Source organism: Nanorana parkeri, unplaced genomic scaffold (genome assembly GCF_000935625.1).
Source record: "Nanorana parkeri isolate BGI_ZX_2015 unplaced genomic scaffold, ASM93562v1 scaffold77, whole genome shotgun sequence".
Taxonomy (NCBI): Eukaryota; Metazoa; Chordata; class Amphibia; order Anura; family Dicroglossidae; genus Nanorana; species Nanorana parkeri.
In genome coordinates this window covers 606,371-629,316 of record NW_017306345.1, presented here as the reverse complement: position 1 = coordinate 629,316, position 22,946 = coordinate 606,371, and the positions used below count along the sequence as shown (strand labels likewise).

The 22,946-nt window shown below is 41.5% G+C and overlaps 1 protein-coding gene across 1 annotated transcript in view; it reads left to right on the top strand.

Annotated features, from left to right (window-relative positions):
- KIAA1324 (KIAA1324 ortholog) overlaps window positions 1-22,946 on the top strand; it is a 67,904-nt gene that overhangs the window by 35,905 nt on the left and 9,053 nt on the right. Inside the window, exons 13-18 of the mRNA XM_018576784.1 lie at window positions 7,975-8,105; window positions 8,473-8,479; window positions 12,917-13,171; window positions 13,989-14,162; window positions 21,030-21,204; window positions 21,319-21,415. Of these exons, the coding sequence (XP_018432286.1) occupies window positions 7,975-8,105; window positions 8,473-8,479; window positions 12,917-13,171; window positions 13,989-14,162; window positions 21,030-21,204; window positions 21,319-21,415 (839 nt within the window). The remainder of the gene's footprint in view (window positions 1-7,974; window positions 8,106-8,472; window positions 8,480-12,916; window positions 13,172-13,988; window positions 14,163-21,029; window positions 21,205-21,318; window positions 21,416-22,946) is intronic.

The following is a 22,946-nucleotide window of genomic DNA, read 5'->3' as shown; positions in this document are numbered from 1 at the left end:
AAAAACTCTGTTTCACAATTCACCATTTAATACACGATGTACCCATGACACAGAATTCACAAAGCAGCTATACCTTTTTTTTAGGGCTGTTACTGATTTAAACTTTTCGTGTTCGATTAATCGAAATGTTTTTTAATCGATTTAATTGCGATTAATTATAACGCACATACAGATCCAACTACATTGGCCTATACACATACAGCACAGCAATTAAGTAATAAAATGAACTAGGATCGCACTAATCCAGCACGCTATTAATCTCACGTGCCCCACTCACTATGGCCGCCGCTTGAGTGGGGCAACTCAGAATAATAATGTGCTGGATTAGTGTGATCCTAGTTCATTTTATTACTTCATTGCTGTGCTGTATGTGTATAGTGCAATGCCTTGGCTGGCGCTCGTGCAGAACAAGTTTCTTGGGCAAACCTCTCAGTTCTCAGTGTCGACAGATCATCGGCCCAAGTGGCTCCGTCGGCTAACGAAGGGAAGTGGGGAGGAGTCCAGTGACATCACAGACATCGACGTCACCGGACTCCTCCCCCCTTCCCTTCATTAGCTGAGGGAGCCACTTGGGGAAGGGGGGAGGAGTCCGGTGACAGTATGTGACATGGGGACCTTAGATTGTATGTTTCTTGGACAGGCACTGATGTGAATGTGCAGTATGTAAAAGCACAGCATTGTCAGCACTATAGAAATTATTTATTTAAACCGCTCCATCACTTCTCTGGAAAAGCGTACCCTTATTATACATATGAGTACTAGTTAACCATAAGCATTTAGACCACATTATTTAAAAGGATAGTTTGGGTATGAATTAGAGATCCTCCCTGTACCACAGTTGTGAACAAAAACTGTAATGCCTAAAGCAGTGGAAGTGGATGATTTCATTTATTTTAGCTCTGCATCTAAATTATTTAAAACATCTCACTGGGGGCTTGTGGCATCAAAATGCAGTGTCACTCAACTCTCAGCCGGCTTCCGGGTCTTCCGGCAGTCCTATCGGAGATCCAGTGACGTCACAGACATTGACATGACCGGACTCCTCCCCCCTTCCCTTCGTTAGCCAACGGAGCAACTTGGGGAAAGGGGGAGGAGTCCGGTGACGTCTATGTCCGTGACGTCACCGGATCTGCGACGGGACTCCCGGAAGCCGGCGGAGAGGTGAGTATTTTCATTAGCGATCAAAACATTTTTTAATCCATCAAAAAGACTAACGATTAATCGAGAAATTAATCGTTAATTTCCGCAGCCCTCATTTTTTTACAGGAAATATAGAACAAAAGCTATTTATTTTTAGCTGCTGAAGGCTGCCGAGTGAATAACCAACCCGAAGTGAAGGGAGCCGAATGCTGTTCGGCTTTTCACTTCAACCCTGTACAGCGGAAAACAGCCGTACATCAGCTGCCTTCGGCTCCCTTCACTTCGGTTCAGCCAAAGCGCGTTCGGCTGAAGTGAAGTACATGTTCGCCTCAGCCGATCCAACATCTGGATCAGCTGAGGCGAGCGTTTGGAAGTTCATTCACTGCTGCCCCCCCCCATTCTCATCGGGGCCGAACGGCAATGAGTAAATGTCCAAATGCTCCATACAGCATTTGGCTTGGTTATTCTGTTCATGTCCTCAGGCATAGTGCTAGCGAGCAGAATTAAAATAAAAATGCAAACAAAAGAAAGAAAATAGCGTGGGGTCCAGTTTAGGTCTGGTAGGAATGTTAGGAGGAACCCCCAGTAAAAACTTTAAAAAAAAAAAGTGTATGAAGTTCCCCCCAATAGTTATACCAGGCCCTTTAGGTTTGGTAGGAATTTTAAGGGGGAACCCCCCTTGTGTGCCATACCAGGCCACATGCCCTAGGCATTGGGTGGGGTGCTTTTCCAACTTGTCACCATGCCAATGGGGACAAGGGCCCCTTTTCCATAACCCTGGCCTGGTGGTTGTGGGGGTATGCGGGCAAGGGGGCTTATTTGCATCAGAGTACCCTCTTTCATAAAGGGGGCACTCAGATGCCACCCCCCCCCCTTGTGAATGAGTAAAGGGTACCCTAATCATTCATTAAAGGGTTTAATTAAAATGTAAAGAAGGAGACCAGACTTTTTGAAAAATACTGTATTTGAACAAAAAAATAGTCGGATGTTCTTTATTAATTAAAATAATAATGGTCACATTTAATGCACTTTAGAGTTCACGGATGTTTTCATGAATTGTAATGATTAGTGCAACACATTCATGATTTTTTTTCCATTTTTTATATTGTTTTGCATATTATTATCACTATTGGGATAATTTTGATGCTTATAGAAGGCACATCTTTTATATTTACATTCTACATGTAGTGAAATGTTATACTAATCCCACCCTCCTTTTTAATTTGATATTTAAAAAAATTTAATTTTAATAAATACCTGCTAGTTAAGATTCAGTCCCAGACGAAAGAGCTCCACGACGGGTGCCGGAGGATGACTTCTCCCTCTCTCCCTGATGTCACTTCCTCCTATCCAGTCAGAACTGCAAAGGAGAAAGGGAGGGAGAAACGAGAGACTGTAGACAGTGCCACCTGCTGCCTACTAGCCACAAGCCCGGTTTGAATAATGTGCCTGGGTGTGAGGTGGCCTCACACCTGTGCACAGGATACCAAACCCAGACTGTCCGAGTGAATCCCGGACGGGTGGCAATCCTAATCTCAGCTGCAGATGTACACCTTGTGGTTTTAGAGACCTACGTTCCTCTTTAGGCTTGTGGCTGTATTACTGCATACAGTCTGTCACACTTGAGGACAATGTGGACCAAACAAGCGAGGTAATAATATCCAACTATTTTAACTCCTCATCTTCACAAGAGATACAGAAGCACTATCCAGGTGTAAATAGTATTCAAATAGAAAATAAGTCCAAAATGAAAACTTGAGTAGAAAATAATAAATGAAAGTCTCTTAACTAACACAGTTCATGGAAAGGCAAGTAAACAGGAGGGATCAAATACTTGTGGTTAGAGGAACACAGGATGCTTTTACTCTGTGAAGACTTGCTATGGCTATAGCAACTCGTCTCTGGGATTGTATGAAGATCAGATGCTGCAGGAAGCAGGTCAGTATTCAAAAGGTTCAGTGATTGCTGCTAGTTACACACTCCAGCGAGGCAAAGAACAGAGTGATGTATGCTGTGTTGTCTGCGAGCCAAGTCTGGAGAGGCAGAGTGGCAGGCAGATTAAGAGTCTAGATGTTAACCCTCAGGGTGGAGAGTGGATTTAGTACTGGTTATGTCAAGATGGAAATGCGGGATCCATTGGCAGAGGTAGTACCGAGCAAGGAAAGTAACTGTAGCCGGCATGAGCACATTGCTTGAACGCCGGTAGATTGAATCCCGCGGCTTAAGCCTGTTAGAGAGGCGGGTCTGAATGACGCTGCCTATGAGAGGCGGCACGCCCTGCTTGAGCCAGAACGAGCAGAGGTAAGCATATTACACAGATCCACAATAACCAACCTCACAGCACATTCTTCTAAATCATCTCACTCCAGAAGATTAACTTTAAGCGACAAGCTAATAGAGGCCCACGCAAATCTGGAAGCAAATATAATGCAAATCTCCTTGGCTAGAAAAGAAGCTGAAATGGAAGCTCAAAGCAAAACTCTTCAAGCAGAGATGGCAGCTCGCCAAGCCGAGATGGAAGCTCAGAGCAAAGCTTGCCAAGCAGAGGCGGAATCCAAAATAAAGATTCTGCAAATAGAAAGGGAGAAATCAGCTTCCCTAGCAAGGCTGAAAGTCCCTGAAAAAGCAATGGGAGAAAGTACTAATTCAGACTGTTCTCTCCCAGCAGAACTGGAAGATCCAGTTGAACAGATCAGTGAATAATATTTGCATTGATACAGGGCCATCTTCTGTACCTCCTGCTAACAACACTGTTCTGACTCTCAACACAGAGACCTCTAAGCTACAAATGCCTGAGCCTATTCAAGTCCACCATGCAAGTGCATCTACACAGCAAACCACATCTCCTCCTGCCAATGACAAGGTGACTCACAATGACAAGCCACAGTTCAAGCTACAGCCAGCAGAAGCCTTAGAGGCTAAACCACAGCTAAATGCTCTTGCAACGACATTTTATTCTGGTATAACTCACCCTTCTTCACCAGAGAACTTTCACGCCCAAGAGGCTCCACAAATTAATTTGTGGATCTGCCTGACTTCGCCAGATATATAATTCACCGTGAGCTCATTAACATTAGCTTCTCAAAGTTCGACGACTGTCCAGAGAATTACAGGGCCTGGAGATCAACCTTCAAAGCTGCTATTGCTGATCTTAACCTTACTGCCAAGGAGGAGCTTGATTTGCTCATAAAATGGCTGGGGCCAGAATCTGCAGATAGTGTTAAAAGACTGAGAACAGTACATGTTGACCACCCAGATGCAGGTCTTGTTGCTGCATAGGCAAGACTTGAGCAAACCTATGGTAGCTCTGCAGCCATAGAAAGCGCTCTATTTAGGAGCCTGCAAAACTTTCCAAAAATTGTAACAAAGATCATTGCAAGATTCAAGAACTAAGTGACCTCCTCATGGAGCTAGAGTTGGCAAAAACAGACCTTCATCTACCTGGACTAAGTTATCTGGACACCGCTCATGGTGCGAATCCAGTGGTGCCTAAACTGCCATACGGCCTGCAAGAAAAATGGGCGCAAAAGGGCTCAAAATACAGAGAGACTATAATGTATCGTTTCTTCCATTCTCATATTTTTACAGGTTCATCAGTAATCAAGCTTGGACAAGAAATGATCCTAGCTTCAGTGAATCAAACTTGCCTGCTTCATCATCATCAAGGTATGATAACACAGCAGCTAAACAGAGACTTTAATAGAGCAGTATCTGTTAAAAAGACAGACATCTCACCTCCCATATCCTCTCCTACTGATCAGTGTTGTGGACGATAGAGATAAAGATCCTAAGCATCAGTGCCCTATTCACAAGAAGCCTCACCCTCTTAAGAAATGTTGTTGGCTTAGAGCAAAAACTTTACAAGAGCGCATGGAGATTCTCCAGAAACGTGGAGTATGCTATAGGTGCTGTGCTTCCTATGACTATTTTGCTAAAGACTGTAAAGTTGTCATCGAGTGCACAGAATGCAGTAGTGACAAACATGTTACAGCTATGCATCCTACTTCACTTCCAGACAATCCACAGCAGCCACCTACATCCAGCCCTGTTTCAAATCATGGCAGGGAGCAACAAAGTCATGCTCCAGCCACAACAGGTGGTTCTTCTTCATGTATTGTAGTCTGCGGGGAGAGCCATGGGCAACCACCTGCAGCAGTTACATCAAATTTAGTGAACTACTTCACAATGGGGAAAGACTCTTGCAAAACATTTTGTCTTGTCAAGGTGTTTCGCCAAGGACAACCTGAGAAAGCAGTTAAAATGTATGCTGTTTTAGATGACCAATTCAGAATTCTTTGACTTATTCAGCATAAAGGGTAACGTACTATCCTATACACTGCACGCATGTGCTGGTTCAGTGGAAGTTTCAGGAAGAACAACTTATGCTTCGGATTTCATCATTGCTCTTATAGAGCGAACCGGGCGGATTCCTCCTCCTAGTCACATTGAGTGCAATCAGTTGCCTAATGACAAAGAGGAAATTCCTACACCAGTGGATGCACTTTCTCTACCTCACCTATTTCATTTAGCTAGCTGCATCCCATCACTTGACAACGAAACCAAAATGATGCTTTTTTTCAGCAGAGACATCCTGAGAATACCCTAAGGTACGTCAGCAGCACAATGGGTGGAATGAGGCTCCTTATGCCCAAAAGACTGACCTAGGTTGGGTACTTATTGGAGTCATGCGCAAATGCAAACCTCAAGCCTCAGATGGTGTATGCTCCAATAAAATTATCGTACAGGTAAACTAAGACTGCATTAAAACACCACCCTGCAATAGTTCTGGTAAGACAATGCACCCGATTTCTTTCAACAGTTATAAACTTTCATCTTCTTTGGGCGAGCAGGAATCCACTGATGCAAACACCCAGACCTATGCACCTGATTTCTCGAGCATCACACCAGTAACTTTGAAGGCAGTAAACATCTTGGGAAACCCATAGGAGTCTACCTACACCTGTCATCATGCAAGATGATTCTTCTCTTCATGAAAAAGCCATAGACCTGCCCCAAAGAACCAAAGGTATGCTTTCCGAAGCCAACCTCAGACTCCATAAGATTGCCTCAAATAGTGCTGTTGTTATGAAAGCCTTTCAGCCTGGTGATCATGCCACAGGATTCCTAGGCTTGAACTTTGTGGGACTGTGCTAGCTGTAGAAATTGCAGATTTCATACTGCGTGAGCTACTATAGACATTCAGATAGATGACATTAAGTTCTACACGGACAGCAAAGTTTTTCTGTACATATACAATCAGACAAAGTGTTTCTATGTCTCTCAGCAACCCCGTAGAAAGAATCAGGAAATCCTCCAAGCCTGAACATTGCATTATGTTCCATCTGAAATTAATCCTACAGATCATGCTACCAGACCAGTGTCTGCAAGTGTCTTTGCAAATTCTTCTTGGTTAACAGGTCCTGAATTCCTACTGGATCATCAGAGGAAACTACAGCTGATGTCTTCAGTCTTCTAGATCCTGACAACGATCCATAGATTCGTTCTGAAATCAAAACCCTTGTCACCAGATCTGAACAAAGATTCATCTTAGGCTGTCAGCGATTCAAACATTTCTACAAGTGGACAAGGCTTGAACGTGCTACTGCAAGTTTAGTTCAAATTGCACACTGCTATCACACTAAGTCTAATGGTGCGGACTGTCAAGGTTGGCAAATATGCCAAAAATATTTCTCTGCAAAGACATTGCTAAAAACAATGCAACTGCCAAGCTGAATCCAATCATCGACAGTGATGTGACTATGGATCCAGAGTACCCAGCCATCCTTACTACAGCGACTCTTCTTGCTCAGGAGCTTGGAACCATTCCTGTTTCACCTGGAGACTTTTACAGTTGGAATTACATGAGTGCCCATAGTCTTCAGATACTAATGTTGCACCATGCACATCTAAGGATGGACATGTTTAAAAGTGCCTTTAAATCAAGCAAGAGACGTTCTAATTTTCATCACTCAGGAACTTTGCAAGTTTCACCATCCATGGAAAAGTGACCTGAATCTCTTTAAGGACAAGTCGCAGGTTACATTCATAGACTGCTGTGTTATAGTTTATGTTGCATATAAATGCATGTTTCTCTTATGTCTTTCAGGTCTTCAAGACATCAATGCAAATTGCATTCTGTTTATTTGCACTTGCATAACTACCGTTATGTTATTATATAGTGGTATTTACAATATCAGAAGGGGAGTGTGCTGTTACATCTATTGTATGAAAATGTGACACAATGCATAGTCGTGGTTAATATTTATATTACTGTGAATTGAGAATTTGCATTCTACATTATTTTCCTTAAGCCATTTGTTTATTGGCATTAGTATAGTTGGATCATATGCTGCCATCTTGTGGTTATGTTGGTTATTGCCCCATCCTTTTCTGTATTCCCTCCCCTTGTGTGTGATGTTTTTCCCTTCTTGTCCAAGTAGTCTTTTTAGTGTCATGGCTGCTTGTCTCATGGCCACATGTTTATATGCTCACATGGGTGAACACATTACCACCTTTTGACCTACAAATACCATCTTTCTAATCATCTGCTACATCCTGTTGTCTGCTGTAACTTGCTGCATTCAATAAAGATCTTCGTGGATGTCAAAGGTATTTGGTGAGTTCAGCTATCTGATAAGGATTGTCCGCGGTGATTATATCTGCTTATACAGGCCAGAAATAGAGGTCTCAGCAAGGGATAAATCACTAATACAATGGTTGGAGTCAGAATACTCTATAAAATGTAAAACATAATTCAGTTATACTATACATTATTAATATAATATTTACTTGTGTAGTTGTCTTCATTTTCTCTTTTTGTGTGATTGTTATCAGGCTGTAAATGCAGAAATGGGCACATTGGTAGAAAGCTGGACAGGTTCTACGGAAAAACAGCGTTATTCATATCGGGTGGAGAGAAATGTTAATACCACTTTTACGTGGGCATTTCAAAGGACAAATGTTCAGTCAGATGGGGTAAGTAATTGTAAACAGAAATTGTTCTGTACATCTCCTTTTGTATATTATGCTGTCCTGTATTGTTTCCACATTATACTTTATAATTGTAATGTAAATCTGTCGTCAAATTTTGTTTACTTACGTTTTGAGTATAGGTCTATTTTAAAATGTAAAAAGACTGCAGAGTTAGGCTATCGCGATGGTAGATGCCTCAAGGTGCATGCATAATAGCTCTGGCACCCCAAAACATAATATACTCTGCAGTGCACAGGTTCCATGGTTGCTACTGTGGTTTTGTCCCCTATTACTACTGGTCCTTACTGTGATGGGCTGCTGCATCACTATCCAAAAACACATGAGGTCAAGGGGAAGGAGCCAAGCAGTGATCACTGAAGCTTTGTAAATGCATTGCAGAGCACCATTGGTTTCACTGTGATCAGAGGCTATAGAGGGGAAATGAGCTAGGATGCAGGCAACTGGAGGCTTTATAAAACTTTTACTTTTTCTGCCTACAGGCCCATTTTAGGTGAGCTATAATATGACTGGAGTCCATCAGTTCTCTGTAATATGACATTAAACTTCCTGTTCCCCACAACTGCTATCTGCTCCGCTGCTTCTTTGAAGACCCCAATTGCTTCTCTTGAGTCTGAGGCTGCCACTGATGATGGTACTCCTGCAGAAGCGCCAAGGAGTTACATCATCCCTGGCATCCAGCTCTATTCTTGGCACCTGGGAGATGGTGAGAATGACCTGGGAGTGTACAGATGGGCAGTGCAGTATATACAGAGAATACAAATTGCTTAGGGAAAATAAGACTTTTTTTGGGCAGAAGAGACTTTGCATGTCTCTTCTGCCAAAAGACCCTACCTCCTAGCAAAGTTTTTTTTTGGAGTTTAGTTTAGAACACTCCGATTAACGTGGCAGCAGGTTCTACCATGATGATGATGTATTGGGACATTCCCATTTTTTTTTTTACAGCTATCTACAGACGGATCTGTCCAAAGATCTGTTCACCGGATTATGCAGCACCCGGCCACTGAGCATGGCAGTGGTCATATTCAGTGCGTGTGTCCTGATGTCTGTAGACAAGACCTCTACAGCACAGCCAGTATTCTATCCACAATTGTCACATTGTTCAATGCTTGGTAAACGGAGAGGGTGACATATCCCATACAGTTCTTATCGATTTCACACCTAGTGGTCAAACATTTTAGGGGGACCTCTCTATTAACCTAATGAATTAACTTGTACAAGGAAGGCAGGTGACTTGTATGTCGTTGGACTGTCACACTCTCCCTTTGTCCTCTCTACCATGGGACCCTCCGTGCTTTCATGCCAAATCCTTAGGGCCAGCCATGATTCATACATTACGATTGTGGGACTCCACCAAATTTTCAGGGAAACTTATCTCTCCATATCTTCCTTTACTAAAACTTTCCCTATCACTCCTATTTCCCCCCGAGTTGGGAAGCCTCACGTCAGTTCCAATGGTGGGATGTTCATGGTTTCTGTGATGTTTACTCTTTGCTGACTGCTAATGGGATTAAATTGTTTCAATCCCTCCGAAACTCATATATTTTATTCCCTTATGGGAACACTTTCAATATATGCAACAGCGACATTTTATATTTGGCTTGCGTCGACCTTATTCGCCACCTTACTCTTTAATATCTTTTGAGCGTAAATGTCGCTCCAACCCTTGTGGCCTGGATGATATCGTTGATCTATTCTTCTTTTGGCATCCTCCGCTAGTACACCTACCCGATTTGTACCAGACCCAATGGCAGGAGATATGGTTACCAATGGCGAAAGGTTCCAAAAATATTTTGATCCTAAAAAACTTATATATGGTCCTTTTTACTACCGTGTTTCCCCGAAAGTAAGACCTACCCCGAAAATAAGACCTAGTTCGGGGTAGGTCTTATATTACAGACATCCCTGAAGATAGCGCTAAGTCTTACCTTCGGGGTAGCTGCACATGTAATTCAATTTCACATGTGAAGACCGGCCGCAGCTCCCTCCCGCCCCCTCGCCCGTCCACCTACCCGCACGCTGTTGCTCTCTGGATGACATCAGAGCGGAGAGGCAGCTCCCTTCCGCCCCCGTACCAGACACGCCCCCTCGCCCGCCCACCTGTGTTTCTCCTTGTAATGATCAGAGCGGAGAGGCAGCTCCCTCCCGCCCCCCTGCCAGACACGCCCCCTCGCCCACCTGTCTGTTGCTCCCTGGACGGCAGAGCGGACAGCTGCAGCCAGGTAAGACATCCCCCGAAAATAAGACCTAGTGTCTTTTTTCGTGAAAAAAAAAAAATAAGACACTGTCTTATTTTCGGGGAAACACGGTAACAGTCCGGCACGTTTTAGTTAGTATTATCCTGGGCTATTCTCCATTATGTTTTTGTGGTTGCTTCTCCTCTGGTACGTTGGTACATATCTGGTGGTTGTGCCCTGTAGTTAGGTGATTATGGAGTAGTATCTACAATCTAATTAGATCCCTGCTCCATGTTGACCTGAGAAGGAACCCTTATGAAGCTTTACTTAACTAGCCTATTACCTCCTTCCCCAGAACAGCACATTTCTTAACTTCTTTTTTTAATGTTTACAGCCACCAAATTGATAAGTGCGAAATCTTGGAAGACACCTTTTTTGAGTTTTGAGGCAGTCAAACAAAAGTTGATACTAAAAATTGTTAACGTGAAAATCACAGCTATTTTAAATGACACATGCTAGATTCTTAGATGTTTGGCGACCTTGGATTTCTCAACCCTAGCATTTTTTGATTATATTGCGTTGACAATTTTTAATTCCGGATTTGAGCCTACCCCTGCGACTCTCCCTTTTTCTTTTCTGCCTTTAACCCCTTCATGATTGAGGCCTTTTTTTCATTTTTTTGTACCCATGTTATATTCCACATTTTAGGCCTAAAAATTACTTAAAACCCCCCAACATTATATATTTTCTGAATGCCAAGACCCTATAGAATAAAATGGTGGTAGTTGCAAATTTGTATGTTGCGCAATATTAGCGCAACTCCTTATTAAACCCCAATATTTAGTGAAAAATGTAATTAAATGCCCCAAAACACAACAAAATACCAATTTTTTAAAAGAAATATAAAAGATGAGGTTACAACGAGTAAAACGATACCCAACATGCCCAGGTTACAAATTGCGTGCATCCGTAAAACGGCGAAAAACCCCAGTACTCCGGGCCCGTAGGAGGGGCAACGGAGCCCGGGAAGCATGGCGGGGGCGGCCCCTTCTTCGGGACGCAGAAGCGATCTGGCGACAGGTAAGTCGCCAGGATCGCTTCTGTTGTAAAGCCGACAGTCGGCTCTACAAGTTTAAACAGAGTCCCGGCGCCAAAAGTCACCGGGAGTCTGTTTAAACAGCCCCGATGCTGGCGACGTACACTGTACGGCGTCAGTCACGAAGGGGTTAATCATCTCTCACCCACCCTCTTCTATTCTTCAAAGTCTTTCTTATTTTTTTACTTCTTTTTCCTTTTTATATTCTCATTCTTATCTATGATGTAATGGCTGTAGGGACCAACTGAGCATATACCTCAGGCAGTTAATGTTACCTAAGGTCCTAGTCTTGTTATATACACATTTGTTTCCTGTAGTTTTGATATGTTCTGTCGGAACACTGCCTATCATTTCCTGAGCAAGTTTGATTCTACGGTGTTATATTTTCAATTTGTATTACCTCTACTTTGTACTTCGACTTAGCCGATCCAACATCTGGATTGGCTGAGCCGAAGCTCCGGCAGCTCACTCGCTCCCGTTCGCCCCTATTCACATAGGTGCCGAACGGCAGTGAGTGAGTAGCCGAATGCCTCCGAGCGCCATTCAGCTCGGCTATTCTGCTTGGGACCTCCATGGTACCGAGCAGAATAGGAAATCAATAAAAAAATTTGGAGAAAAAAAGATTTAAAAAATGTAAATAAATGTTAAATCTAAAAAAATAAAGATTTAAAAAAAACAAAACAAAAAACTATTGGGCGGAGTTGGCAGTGACAGCTACGGTAGCTCTGCCTAGCTCTCCCCAACTGTTTCTATTGGCCAGCATCTGCTAGAGTCTTCTAGCAGGCCCCGGCCAATGACGTGACGTCACGACCGGCTCCGCCCAGTTGTCTTTGTTAAATGACAGTCCAGCGTCCCCAGGTCATTTGGGGCGCTGATCTGTCATACGGCTGATGCTTTGGCTAGCTTTGTGAATAGACCCCTAAATAAAAATGCGCTGACTCGAGTATAAGCCGAGGGGGGCACTTTTCACCCAAAAAAATGGGCTGAAAATCTCGGCTTATACTCGAGTATATACGGTAAGTTAATAGGAGTAAAACTATGACGAAAATACATTACCATTTTCTCTACTGGAGATTTAGTCGACAAAACTAAACTAAAACTAATACAATTCAGATGAATAACATACGACCAAAAACTAAAATATGACAAACTAAAATGGCATTTTAGCTTTAGTCGTATTTTAGTCATCTGAATTGTTTTAGTTTTAATTTTGTCGACTAAATCTCCAGTAGAGAAAATTGTAATGTATTTTCGTCATAGTTTTAGTCCTATTAACTTACTTTTTATTTAGTTTTCATCACTAAAAACATGCAGGTGACTAAAACTATGACTAACATTTTTAGTCGACGAAATTAACATGGTTGCCCACAATACTTGAAATCTAGTAAACTGTTTAACATTAATATTCATTCACTAAAAATAGGTAAATCTAGCATCACATTTTAAAGCCATTTATTATATGTGATATTTCTGTTAATGAATGACTCCTAACATACTGTGTTCACCTCTTCAGGGTCGGAAATATACTGCAGATATTGCAAAAATATATTCCATAAATGTTACTAATACTAAGGATGGGGTTGCATCTTGGTGTCAGCCCTGTGCCCAGGACAAAGATTCCCAATGCATCTCCTGCCCCCCTGGGCATTACATTGACAAGAAGACCATCAACTGCATCTCCTGCCCCCCTAACACTTACCTGCAATCACACTTGCCTTTTGGAAAGGAAACTTGTACAAAATGTGGACCTGGAACAAAAAGCAATGATGTAAGAGAAAATGCATACATGCATACATTTTGAAACTGTTGGTTAGCGGTATGTTAAAAAAAATGCTTACAAAGTACATGCTTATATTCAACAAGGTAACAATCTGTGAGTTGTTTCTACAAATCTGTGCCACATGTTCTTCTTCTCCTTTTTTTTTTTTTTTTTACAGGATACATTATTAACCACTTCAGTATTTTGAACATAAGAGATGCATTATAAAAAAAACACGTTTTTAGGATGCATCTCTTATGTCCACTTTTTCTCCCAATGCCGCTGCTCCTAACCCTGATCTTCCATCCGCCTCTGTCTTTTTTTAATTTATTTTTTTATGGTTCATATATAATTTAAAAATAGGTTATGTAAGGTTGTGCTAGTTTTAAATTGTCTTGAAATGTTATTATGGCAGTACCATCTATATTCATAAAATCCAGCCAAATGGAGCTGGCAGAAAAAAGGCACCATGTGAAAATATGGAAATAAGGGCTTGCCATGGCAGCAACACAAAGATATCCTTAGGCAGGGTTGGGACTGAATGAAAACCATTTTTACCTGGGCTAAAGGCTAGACACTAGATAAATGCTAGAAAGGCTCACACATCACAAAACGTGTACTTTCTCTGAAATACTCTGCATCTTACTGCATGTTGTCAGCAAGACTTGAAACATCTGAATAAATTAATATTTAAATAATAAATACTTTTGTCAATTTAAGTCAATTGCGTTGCCTTTACAAAAAAAATCATAATACATTTTTTTTCTGTTGTAAAGATTGAGACATAAGTAATGTCCCTTATATAATAATCTAATTTACTTTTTAGGCACACTCGCTCTGTTTTAATGATTGCAAAATGACAGTATCGTCAGGAGGAGAAAAACTAATGTATGATTTTACATCACTTTCAAATGTAACCACAATGATTGGGTCTCTCCATTTTACCACCAAAGGACTCAAATACTATCATCAGTTTAGTATAAGCCTCTGTGGGAACCAGGTTTGTATGATCTGCTGTAGTGTTTTTTTCCTTTTTTTAAGTAGGTTGTTAAAAGCCATCTGTGTGCCCCGAGTTCAGCTTTAAATTAAATAAATAAATTGAGCCCTATATTTCTATTCAGAATAGTCACTCACCAAACCAAGAATGTCATATCAGGAAAATAAAGTTTTCTGTGAAAAAACATTTTATGTCTCCAGGTGCCTAGTAAAGGTGCAAGTTACATTTTATTTTCAATGTATTTTCTATGTGTCACTATAGGCTTGTCAGCCGTTTGTAAAATCCTAGGTCAAAGTTATGTGCATTTTTCAGTAATTAAAAAAAAAAAAGGCTTCTAATGGTGTAAGCTTAACAAGAACCATAAAATAGCAATGCATCGCAACAACTATAACTACCACATGGTACTTGTGGAACTGGCACCAGGTAACCATTCAAAACCCCAATAACCTCCTTGTTCTTTCAAGTTTCTATATGTAGCTATACGGTAACTTACACAAATGTATGCAGACAATACAATTTATATCTGCAAACTATAATTAAAGTGGGAGGTTCTGAATTGCAACATTTAGTTAGTTGAAATGCTTTGTTTGCAATGTTTGACATTTTTAAGCATCATTTTTATTATATGAATTATCATTAATTCCCAAACCTGATATTCTGGTTACGCAAGGAAAAACGTAAGGGCAAAAAGGACTAAAAACATTGGTTACCTTTTTTATGTACTGCACATAGCAACCAGATATGTCAGTTTTGGAAAATAAAGGTAGTATAGACCTTCATTAATGATATTGTTCTCTTCTAACTAATGTATAGGTTTTAGGGTGGTCACTTAGAGCTTAGCAGAAAAATTTTTAAAATCCATATATCGGCTTATACATGAAATCTTTCAAAATGGAAGGGTAATCTTGATAAATGGAACATACTTTTTTTTTCTAAGCGGTTTTATTTTTTGTTCAATGTGTTGTCTTTACTAACCAACTGATTTATACAATTAAAGTGAATCTCACTTGATTCCTATAAAGTGCCTCAGTTAACAGTGCAGCCCAAGTATCTGTGTTCATCTTCAAAATGATCTATGTGCCATTAAGGAGCCCCCTTTTGCTTCTTAGTTTGATTTCTTGTTTCAAATGCCAACACTTTATCGACCATTTGATAGTTGAAGGAGAGAAGGTAGGGTTAAAAATTAGTAGGGAATGGGACACCTTCACCTTAAGTTAGTTACAAGAAAGGCTCTATGTTCAGCCTGGGCTAGGGATGTTAAGGGGCTCCACAGAGTAACAAGGATCAACCTGAAGACTAACACAGGTACGTGTGGTTTTAGCACTGTTCTTTTGATGTCTTCAAAAGATTCACTTTTAACTAGTGAAGAATGGAACATTTAGTTGTATCTGCTCTAATCTTGTAAGATACCTAAAGACATTGGAGGATCACTGCTTGGTGCTGTTAATTGTTTTAAGTACAGGCGATAGCTGGCAAGGGTACCCTCAGGTTTGAACAGACCGTTTTAGCTGATGGATCTTTGATTTGAATTGCGTCTAATCCTTGGCTCCTGACCTTGGCTAATGCATTTAATCCTGCAATTGTTATATCTACAGAAATAGGGGCTTAGCCAAATTTCTTTGGGACTCAATGCAAAATATAATGAAGGGCCTCATAAAAACTTTTTTGTTAGCAACACAAAAATAATAATAGAAACATGTGAGCATCGGCCTGTATGTTACAAAATTAGCACTTCATGGTGTTGCTTTGGTGTACTTAGGGGGGTTCATATCAATGGGCAGTCAAGTCAAACGCTGTTTTTCCATTCAAATGTATGCAGCTGCTTTTGAATGGAAAACCAAGTGTTTGACATGGTTACATTGATCTGCTTTGCCTGCAGGTCAAATGCACCTCAATAAGATATGTTGCATCCAAAGGAAAACAACGCAAAGAAGGCCAAACACAAGTCAAAAAGCCATGTATACTGCTCAGTTAAAGCAAACAGTATTTTTCTGGCCTGTGTTTTGAGATGCATTCCAAACATGCGCCAAACACAGGAAAACAAAGACTGTCGACATTAGCACTTAAGTTAAACTCTAGGGAGATATAAATGATGCAGCTTCAAATTCATGAATGCAACCCACAGGGTAGTTTTTAATTTGGTGCATTTAAATACACTACAAGACGCATTTCATGTATGTTTTTACTTGTGATTTTCTCTTTTTCGTTAATTTCCTCCCTGTAAACTTGTTAACCCCTTCATGACTGAGCTTGTTTTTAGTTTATGTTTGTAAATGACTGAAGCACTTTTGACATTTTTGCTGTGTGATTCTTCCGTGTCAGTAATATACTTTCTTAAGGTGGCCATACACTTTACAACCATCGCAAGACCTTAGTCTTGCGATGGATGTAAAGTAATTAAAAAAACGTACGATCTGCCCATCTTGGACAGACAGATCGTACTTTGCGATCATCGCAAGCCCGCCCCCCTGAGGGGCGCGTTTCCGATGACCACAATGCTGAACAGGCAGTGTGCGCGTGCGCACATGGGCCTGTTCGGCATTTGTCTCCCGAGCACCGTTCAAACCAGCCGAAAATCGTACGAAATTCGGCTGGTTTTCTAGCGTGCTCCTTAGACAAAAGACGTGCGACTGTACAGTAGAAACAGTCGCACGTCTTCATTCACACTGCACGATTCTCGTACGATCGCGCGATTTCCCGCGATTCTCGTACAAGAATCGTGCAGTGTATGGGCACCTTTACAAAGTGCACCCACACATATATTATATATTGTTTTTTAGAGGACAGATAGGGCTATATATTTATATCACATTTGTGTACCTAATCCCTCACTTAGGACATATAAAATATAAAAAAGAGGAAAAACCATTACAAAAAACACGTTTTTCCCAGTTTTGATTTGTAGTATTTTTTAGAAAAATAGCACAGCTAAGAAAATGCAATAAATACATTCATGTATTTGTCCTTTTTATTTGCAAAAACCTCACAGCCCTAGGATTTTAGATTTTTTTTTTTTTTTCTGTACTTCTCAGCCTAAAACTAAAACCTAACATTTTAATATTTTTTTCTCTTAACCAGTTGCCGTCCGCCCGTTGAAAAAAAATGGACGGACGGCACTGCTGCATTAGCGGGTTGCCGTCTCCAGATGGCATTGTTTTTCTGCTCGCATGCGCCCCCTAGCGCACGGGCAGAAAAGACCCTGTAAATATAAATATATATATATAAATACAAAAAAGTTAAAAGAATAAAAGTCACATATAAAAAAAGTTTAAAAAAAACACCCCAAAATGTTTAAGTCCCCCGCCCCCACGTTTACGCAGATATAAACGTAAATACGTGTCCGGTGCACCAGCGCGCGAAAACGACAATTGCGCTACAAACGTTACGTATCGCCGCGAATGTCGCAGTGAGAGCAATCATTTTAGGGCCATCAATCACTGATAACACTAAAGCCCCGTTCACATTGAGCGATTTTATCGTGCGGTAATTCCCGCGCGATATCGCGCTCCAATGCATTTCAATGGGGCAAAGGGTCCTGCTGTCGCGGGTCGTGTGTCGCTACAGCAGGACCCTTTTTTGGAGCGGATTTAGCCGCGATTCAAGCTTGCTCAATGCAAGCTTGAAGGCGTTATCGCGCGGCAAAGCTCGTGATATCGTGCAATATGCAAATCGCGCGACAAACGGGCGATTTACATATCGGGCAGTGGGAACGGGGCCTTAACTGATAAGCGGTAAAAGCTTTTAAAGCGTCGCCTATGGCCAATTTTGGGTATTATAATTTTTTTGAGGTTTCGCACGCGCACGCAATTTTAAGGCTTGACATGTCTGGTATCTTTTTACCCGACGTGACCCCGTCTTTTTTATATTTTACCAAAAAATTGGGTAATAATAAATGTTTTATCATTTAATATAGGGGAAACTTTTTTTTTTATTTATTTCTGTAATTTTTCCTTTAATATAGTAAAAAATAAAACCGCAGTGGTGATTAAATACCACCAAAAGAAAGCTCTTTGTGTCCCTAAAAAAATGGTATAAAATTGATTTCAGTACATGACGGAATAAATGTCAGTCAAAGTACCGCAGCGCTGAATACTGAAAAATGGCCTGGATGGGAAGGGGGTCTAACACTGCGGACTTCAAGTGGTTAAAGCTAAAAGTGGTTACCTGGCATACAATGTCACTGTCACTAAGTGTCACACTTAGTGACAGTACATTGAACATCACTGTCATGAGTGGGTTAAATTAAAAAAATTAACTCCTTAGGGCGAAAAAGAAATCTGCAGCTCAGCTGCAGATTTTCATTGTAATGGGTTCATTTTTATATTAATGATAGTATAAAAATATATTTAAATATATAATTTGTTACATTTATTATTATTATTTATTATTTTTTTTACACTTTTCATTTTTTACATTTTTTTATTTTAATTATATCAAGCAGTCATTGTGAATTAATCTCACTATTACGCTTGATCATGTAATTAATTCATTTTTGGTTATTATTAGGCTGCTTCAAACTTAAGAACGGCCAATAATAACCTTAGTGACACTGATCCTGCTGCATTTTAGGATCAGATGTCACTGAGGGCTTGTTCACACCAATTGCGGTGTGTTCCAGAGCGGTAGCTGCTGGAATATACTGCAATCGCTCACTAAACTTCCCCCTTCGTTCTAGGGCGGGAGGGGGCATGGCGGTGCATTGAAGCCCACAGTGTGATCGGACGTAGAACATGCAGCATTTTTTGCGTTTGCAGTGGACCAAAACGCAGGCAATGTTTTGCCACGTGTCCAATCGCACTGCGAGAGCCCGCAGAATCCTGCCCCAGAATGCAGTGGGAAGTTTTGTCAGCGATTGCGGTGCTTTCCAGCAGCTGCCGCTCTGGAACGCACCCCAATTGGTGTGAACAAGCCCTGAAGGTTTTCTTATCGTTCCAACAACGATCAGAAACCTGCAACATTCTTTCAGCAATAGAAACATGTATCTAAATGTTTTTATTTCTAAAAGTTTAGGAAAAAAATGCTGGTATACATCAGAATTTCCAGATCTATACCACCTGTCAGTGACAGCTTGAGCTGTTAAATGCGGCTTTGCTCTCTTCCTGAAAGGGATTGGGTGTCTGAAAAAGCTTAACTCTTTCATTAATGGATGCCTCAACACTGAAGCATCCATTAATATATGGAAACCGCTGAATCTCAGTAATTACCAGCAGTACAGAGCCCCAAATGGCTCATCACATACAGTGTACGTGAGCAGTCATTTGGGCACCTTGTGGCGGGACATACAGTGTACGTCTCCCGTCACAAAGGGGTTAAATCATGCTCATGTGACTGAAAGTGCACTTGTTAATACACATATTCCCTTTTAATGTGCTTTCAATGTGTTACTACAACTATAATGTTACAATAACTTTAATGGGCTACTATGACTATTAGGCTTTGCGATTTTTAGTTTTGGAAAGATTCGTTATTCTGACTAATTTTTGTTATTCGGAAATTCGGATATATCCGAATCTCCGAATTACAGAAATGACGAATGCAAACGAATCCGAATTTCCTATATCAAAAATTTTGGACGTCACAACTCGCTCCACCCATTTGACATTATCAACTGTCAGATAACACAATAGCATTCGGGAGTTCCTGAATACCATTCTGGTCTGTGAGCCGAGGTGTCACATGAATAGTATTATGACACCTAGCCTCCCAGACCCGAATGGCATTCAGGAGCTCATGAATAACATTCGGGAGCTCCCGATTGCTATTATGTTATTTGACAGCTCAGAATGTCAAATGGGCAGAATGAGCCCTGTGATGTCACAGCTCGCTCCACCCATCTGTTTACATTCTGGCCAGAGATGTAATTTTGCGTTGAGTCTTCGTCGGGTTTGGACGGGTCGTTGCGCGGCGGGACTTGTTTTATTTTGGCGAGTAGGAGGGCGTTGGTTATCGTGATTTACGCTGGATTACATTGATGGAACCATTTTTTTTAAATAAAGGAATTGTCAAAAGCTGTCTCTTTTGTTTTTGTTTTTTAAAAGTGTTTTGTGTTTTATTTACATCTTAATTTAACCCCTTAGTGAATGAGTGGGGGTACAAGTACCCCTTACTCATTCACAAGAGATTGTGGCAGCATCTGGGTTCCCTCTTAATTAAAGGCTACCCCAATGCAAATAAGCCCTCCTGCACGCAGACTCCCACAACCACTGGGTCAGCGTTGTGGGGAAGAGGCCCATGTCCCCATCGGCATGGGGACACCCTCCCAATGCCGAGGGACCTAAAAGGTCTTGTATGAATCGGGAGGGGAACCTTGTGCTTTTTTTTTGTAATTTTTTTATTTCTCTTTGTCTAATGTCACAAACATTATTTGTCTGATGTGCAACGAACATTCGCCCGCAATGAAAATTCATACATATTACTGCTAGCAAATGTCATCCGGATCCCGAAACATATTGACTTTCGTACCCAAATCCCGGAAAACTAAACAAGGAAAAATCTGAATGAAAACTAAACAAAACAAATTTCTAATGACTATAATATGCTCTCATATATGCATAAACAGCTATCAGTGCTAGGTGTCATGGGCCTCGTAGCACAGCTATCAGTGCTAGGTGTCATGGGCCTCGTAGCAGTTGCCATGTCTGTTGCACTGCTAATTTTAAAAAAAGTTTTATTTCCAGTCGTATAAACAGATCAGTAAACCAGTTGGCACCACTGCCAGCTAGATGTAACTGATATTTCTAGACCGTTTTCCCACTGAGCATGATACAGATTCTGTTTAAACTCATTTTGTCATGTTGTTATGTGTATGCAAGCCAAGGAGCATGCATAACCTTAAGTATCATCCTGTAAGTGTTTGACTTCTTTTTACAGGGGAAAAAACTTGCTACATGTGGGCAAAATGCATCAGATGCTTGGCGATCAGATATGGAGTCATATCGTGCTGTTGCTTCTTATGTTTGCCAGTCAATGTTTGTGCCATCGGATACACTTAGTCACAAGACAATGATGTCTTCACAACCAATAAAACTTGCTGATGAGCTGATAGGTGAGTTTGGGGTCAAATGCTACTATTTTTTTTAAATTGCTACGTAGCTGAATACAGGAGAAATGGAAAAAGCTTTCACTACACTGTTCTACATCTCTATATTTCTATTGCTAGGTGTCACAACAGAAACAACTCTAGATAAAATCTCCTCTCCAGTGGATCTTTTTCCTGGAGAAAATATAGCCATGAAAGACATCATATTCTATTACAGGTAAAAAATCTGCAATAAAATGTCAAATATATTGTTCAGTAACATGCAGAAGCAGTGGCGGACCTAAGGAACAAAGGGCCCTGGTGCAAGAGCCCTGGTTGCCCCCCCCCCCAAAAAAACCCCCCCCCACAAACACAGCACTCTCCTCCCGCAGCGCTCGGCCGGCTGTCACTTTCTCTCCTCCCCGCTGGGACACAGAGCAGCGCCCAGCGGGGAGGAAAGAAAGCAGGGATTCGCTGCTGTATCAGCAGAAAAATTGCACTTTTGGCATTAAGCCAAAAGTGCCATTTCCGGCCAATATCTTTTGGGGGCCGATATATAGAATGGCACAGGATGTATCCTGCGGCCGGCGGGCCCTCCATCTCTGCACCGGGAGTGTCGGATGAACGGATGATCCAACACTCTCAGCGCAGAGATGGGGTGGCCGCTGGGTACCGATCCGGAGCTGGGAATGTGCTGGGCCCCCCACAGGCCGAGGCCCTGGTGCGCCCCCACCGGCGGTAGTTCTGCCACTGTGCAGAAGTGGATTAACAAGATGTGCTTATATCATTTGGAACCAAAATCAATAGATGTAAAGTAAACTCTAGTTCAAACCTTTTTTTTGCTTTTTATATTGAAGGTTTAGGCTAGTAGTTGCGATAAACAGAGCTTCATGCTTACCTTCTATGTGGGGGCTATATACTGTGTGTATGTGTGTATATATGTATATGTGTGTGTGTGTATATATATATTTAGCTGCCCCCATTAGCATTTTTAACCGCCCTTCTTTAGTGCCCATAAAGCTGATATCCACTCCAGAAACATAATGCTGAAGAACTTTTATTAACATCTTCACACTGGAGAGAGAGGGTGTTAGAGATTCTAGACATCCAGGGTATAACAGACATAGGCTCCAGGCTTACTGGACCCCTTTTAAGCAATATGGGTAACAGATGAGCAGGGATGAGCACAATTCCTTGACAGGAGATACACTAGACTTGCTCCTGGGGTCCACTATGTTCCTGGTACCTTCAGCAGCCAACAGCTTTCCTGGTTCTCTTCCCTTAGCAACAGCACAGGCCTCCTCCATAATTGAGGCCTAGGGTAACACTTCCCGCACTCCAGTATCTCCACCCCCAGGCTTCAGGCCTAGCCTGGGGGGAGGGAGGTGGCTGGACAGCAGCCAGCCCTGGACTAATCCATGGCTGGCAGAAGAGTAGACTCAACACATGGCAATTCCCTCCAGTATGTGTACCCTATCCCAGCATGCAACACTGGTTTAGAGAAACCCAGTGATTGGCTGGTGAACTGCACATACACGCACATTGCCCCTTATTGACCGTCCCACACTATAGCAGAGTCTCACTCCACGCAGGTAGGTACAGTCCATGCTAGACACCTGGAATTACCCAAATAAATGCCAACTATAATCCAACCAGGCTAACTACAGCCCTGCCAAGCACTACATTTCTAGTAGTCACCTCACAAAAGGTGATGGGGACTACATATATAAATATATATATATTTGGATAATCCAACAGTTACTTGTTAC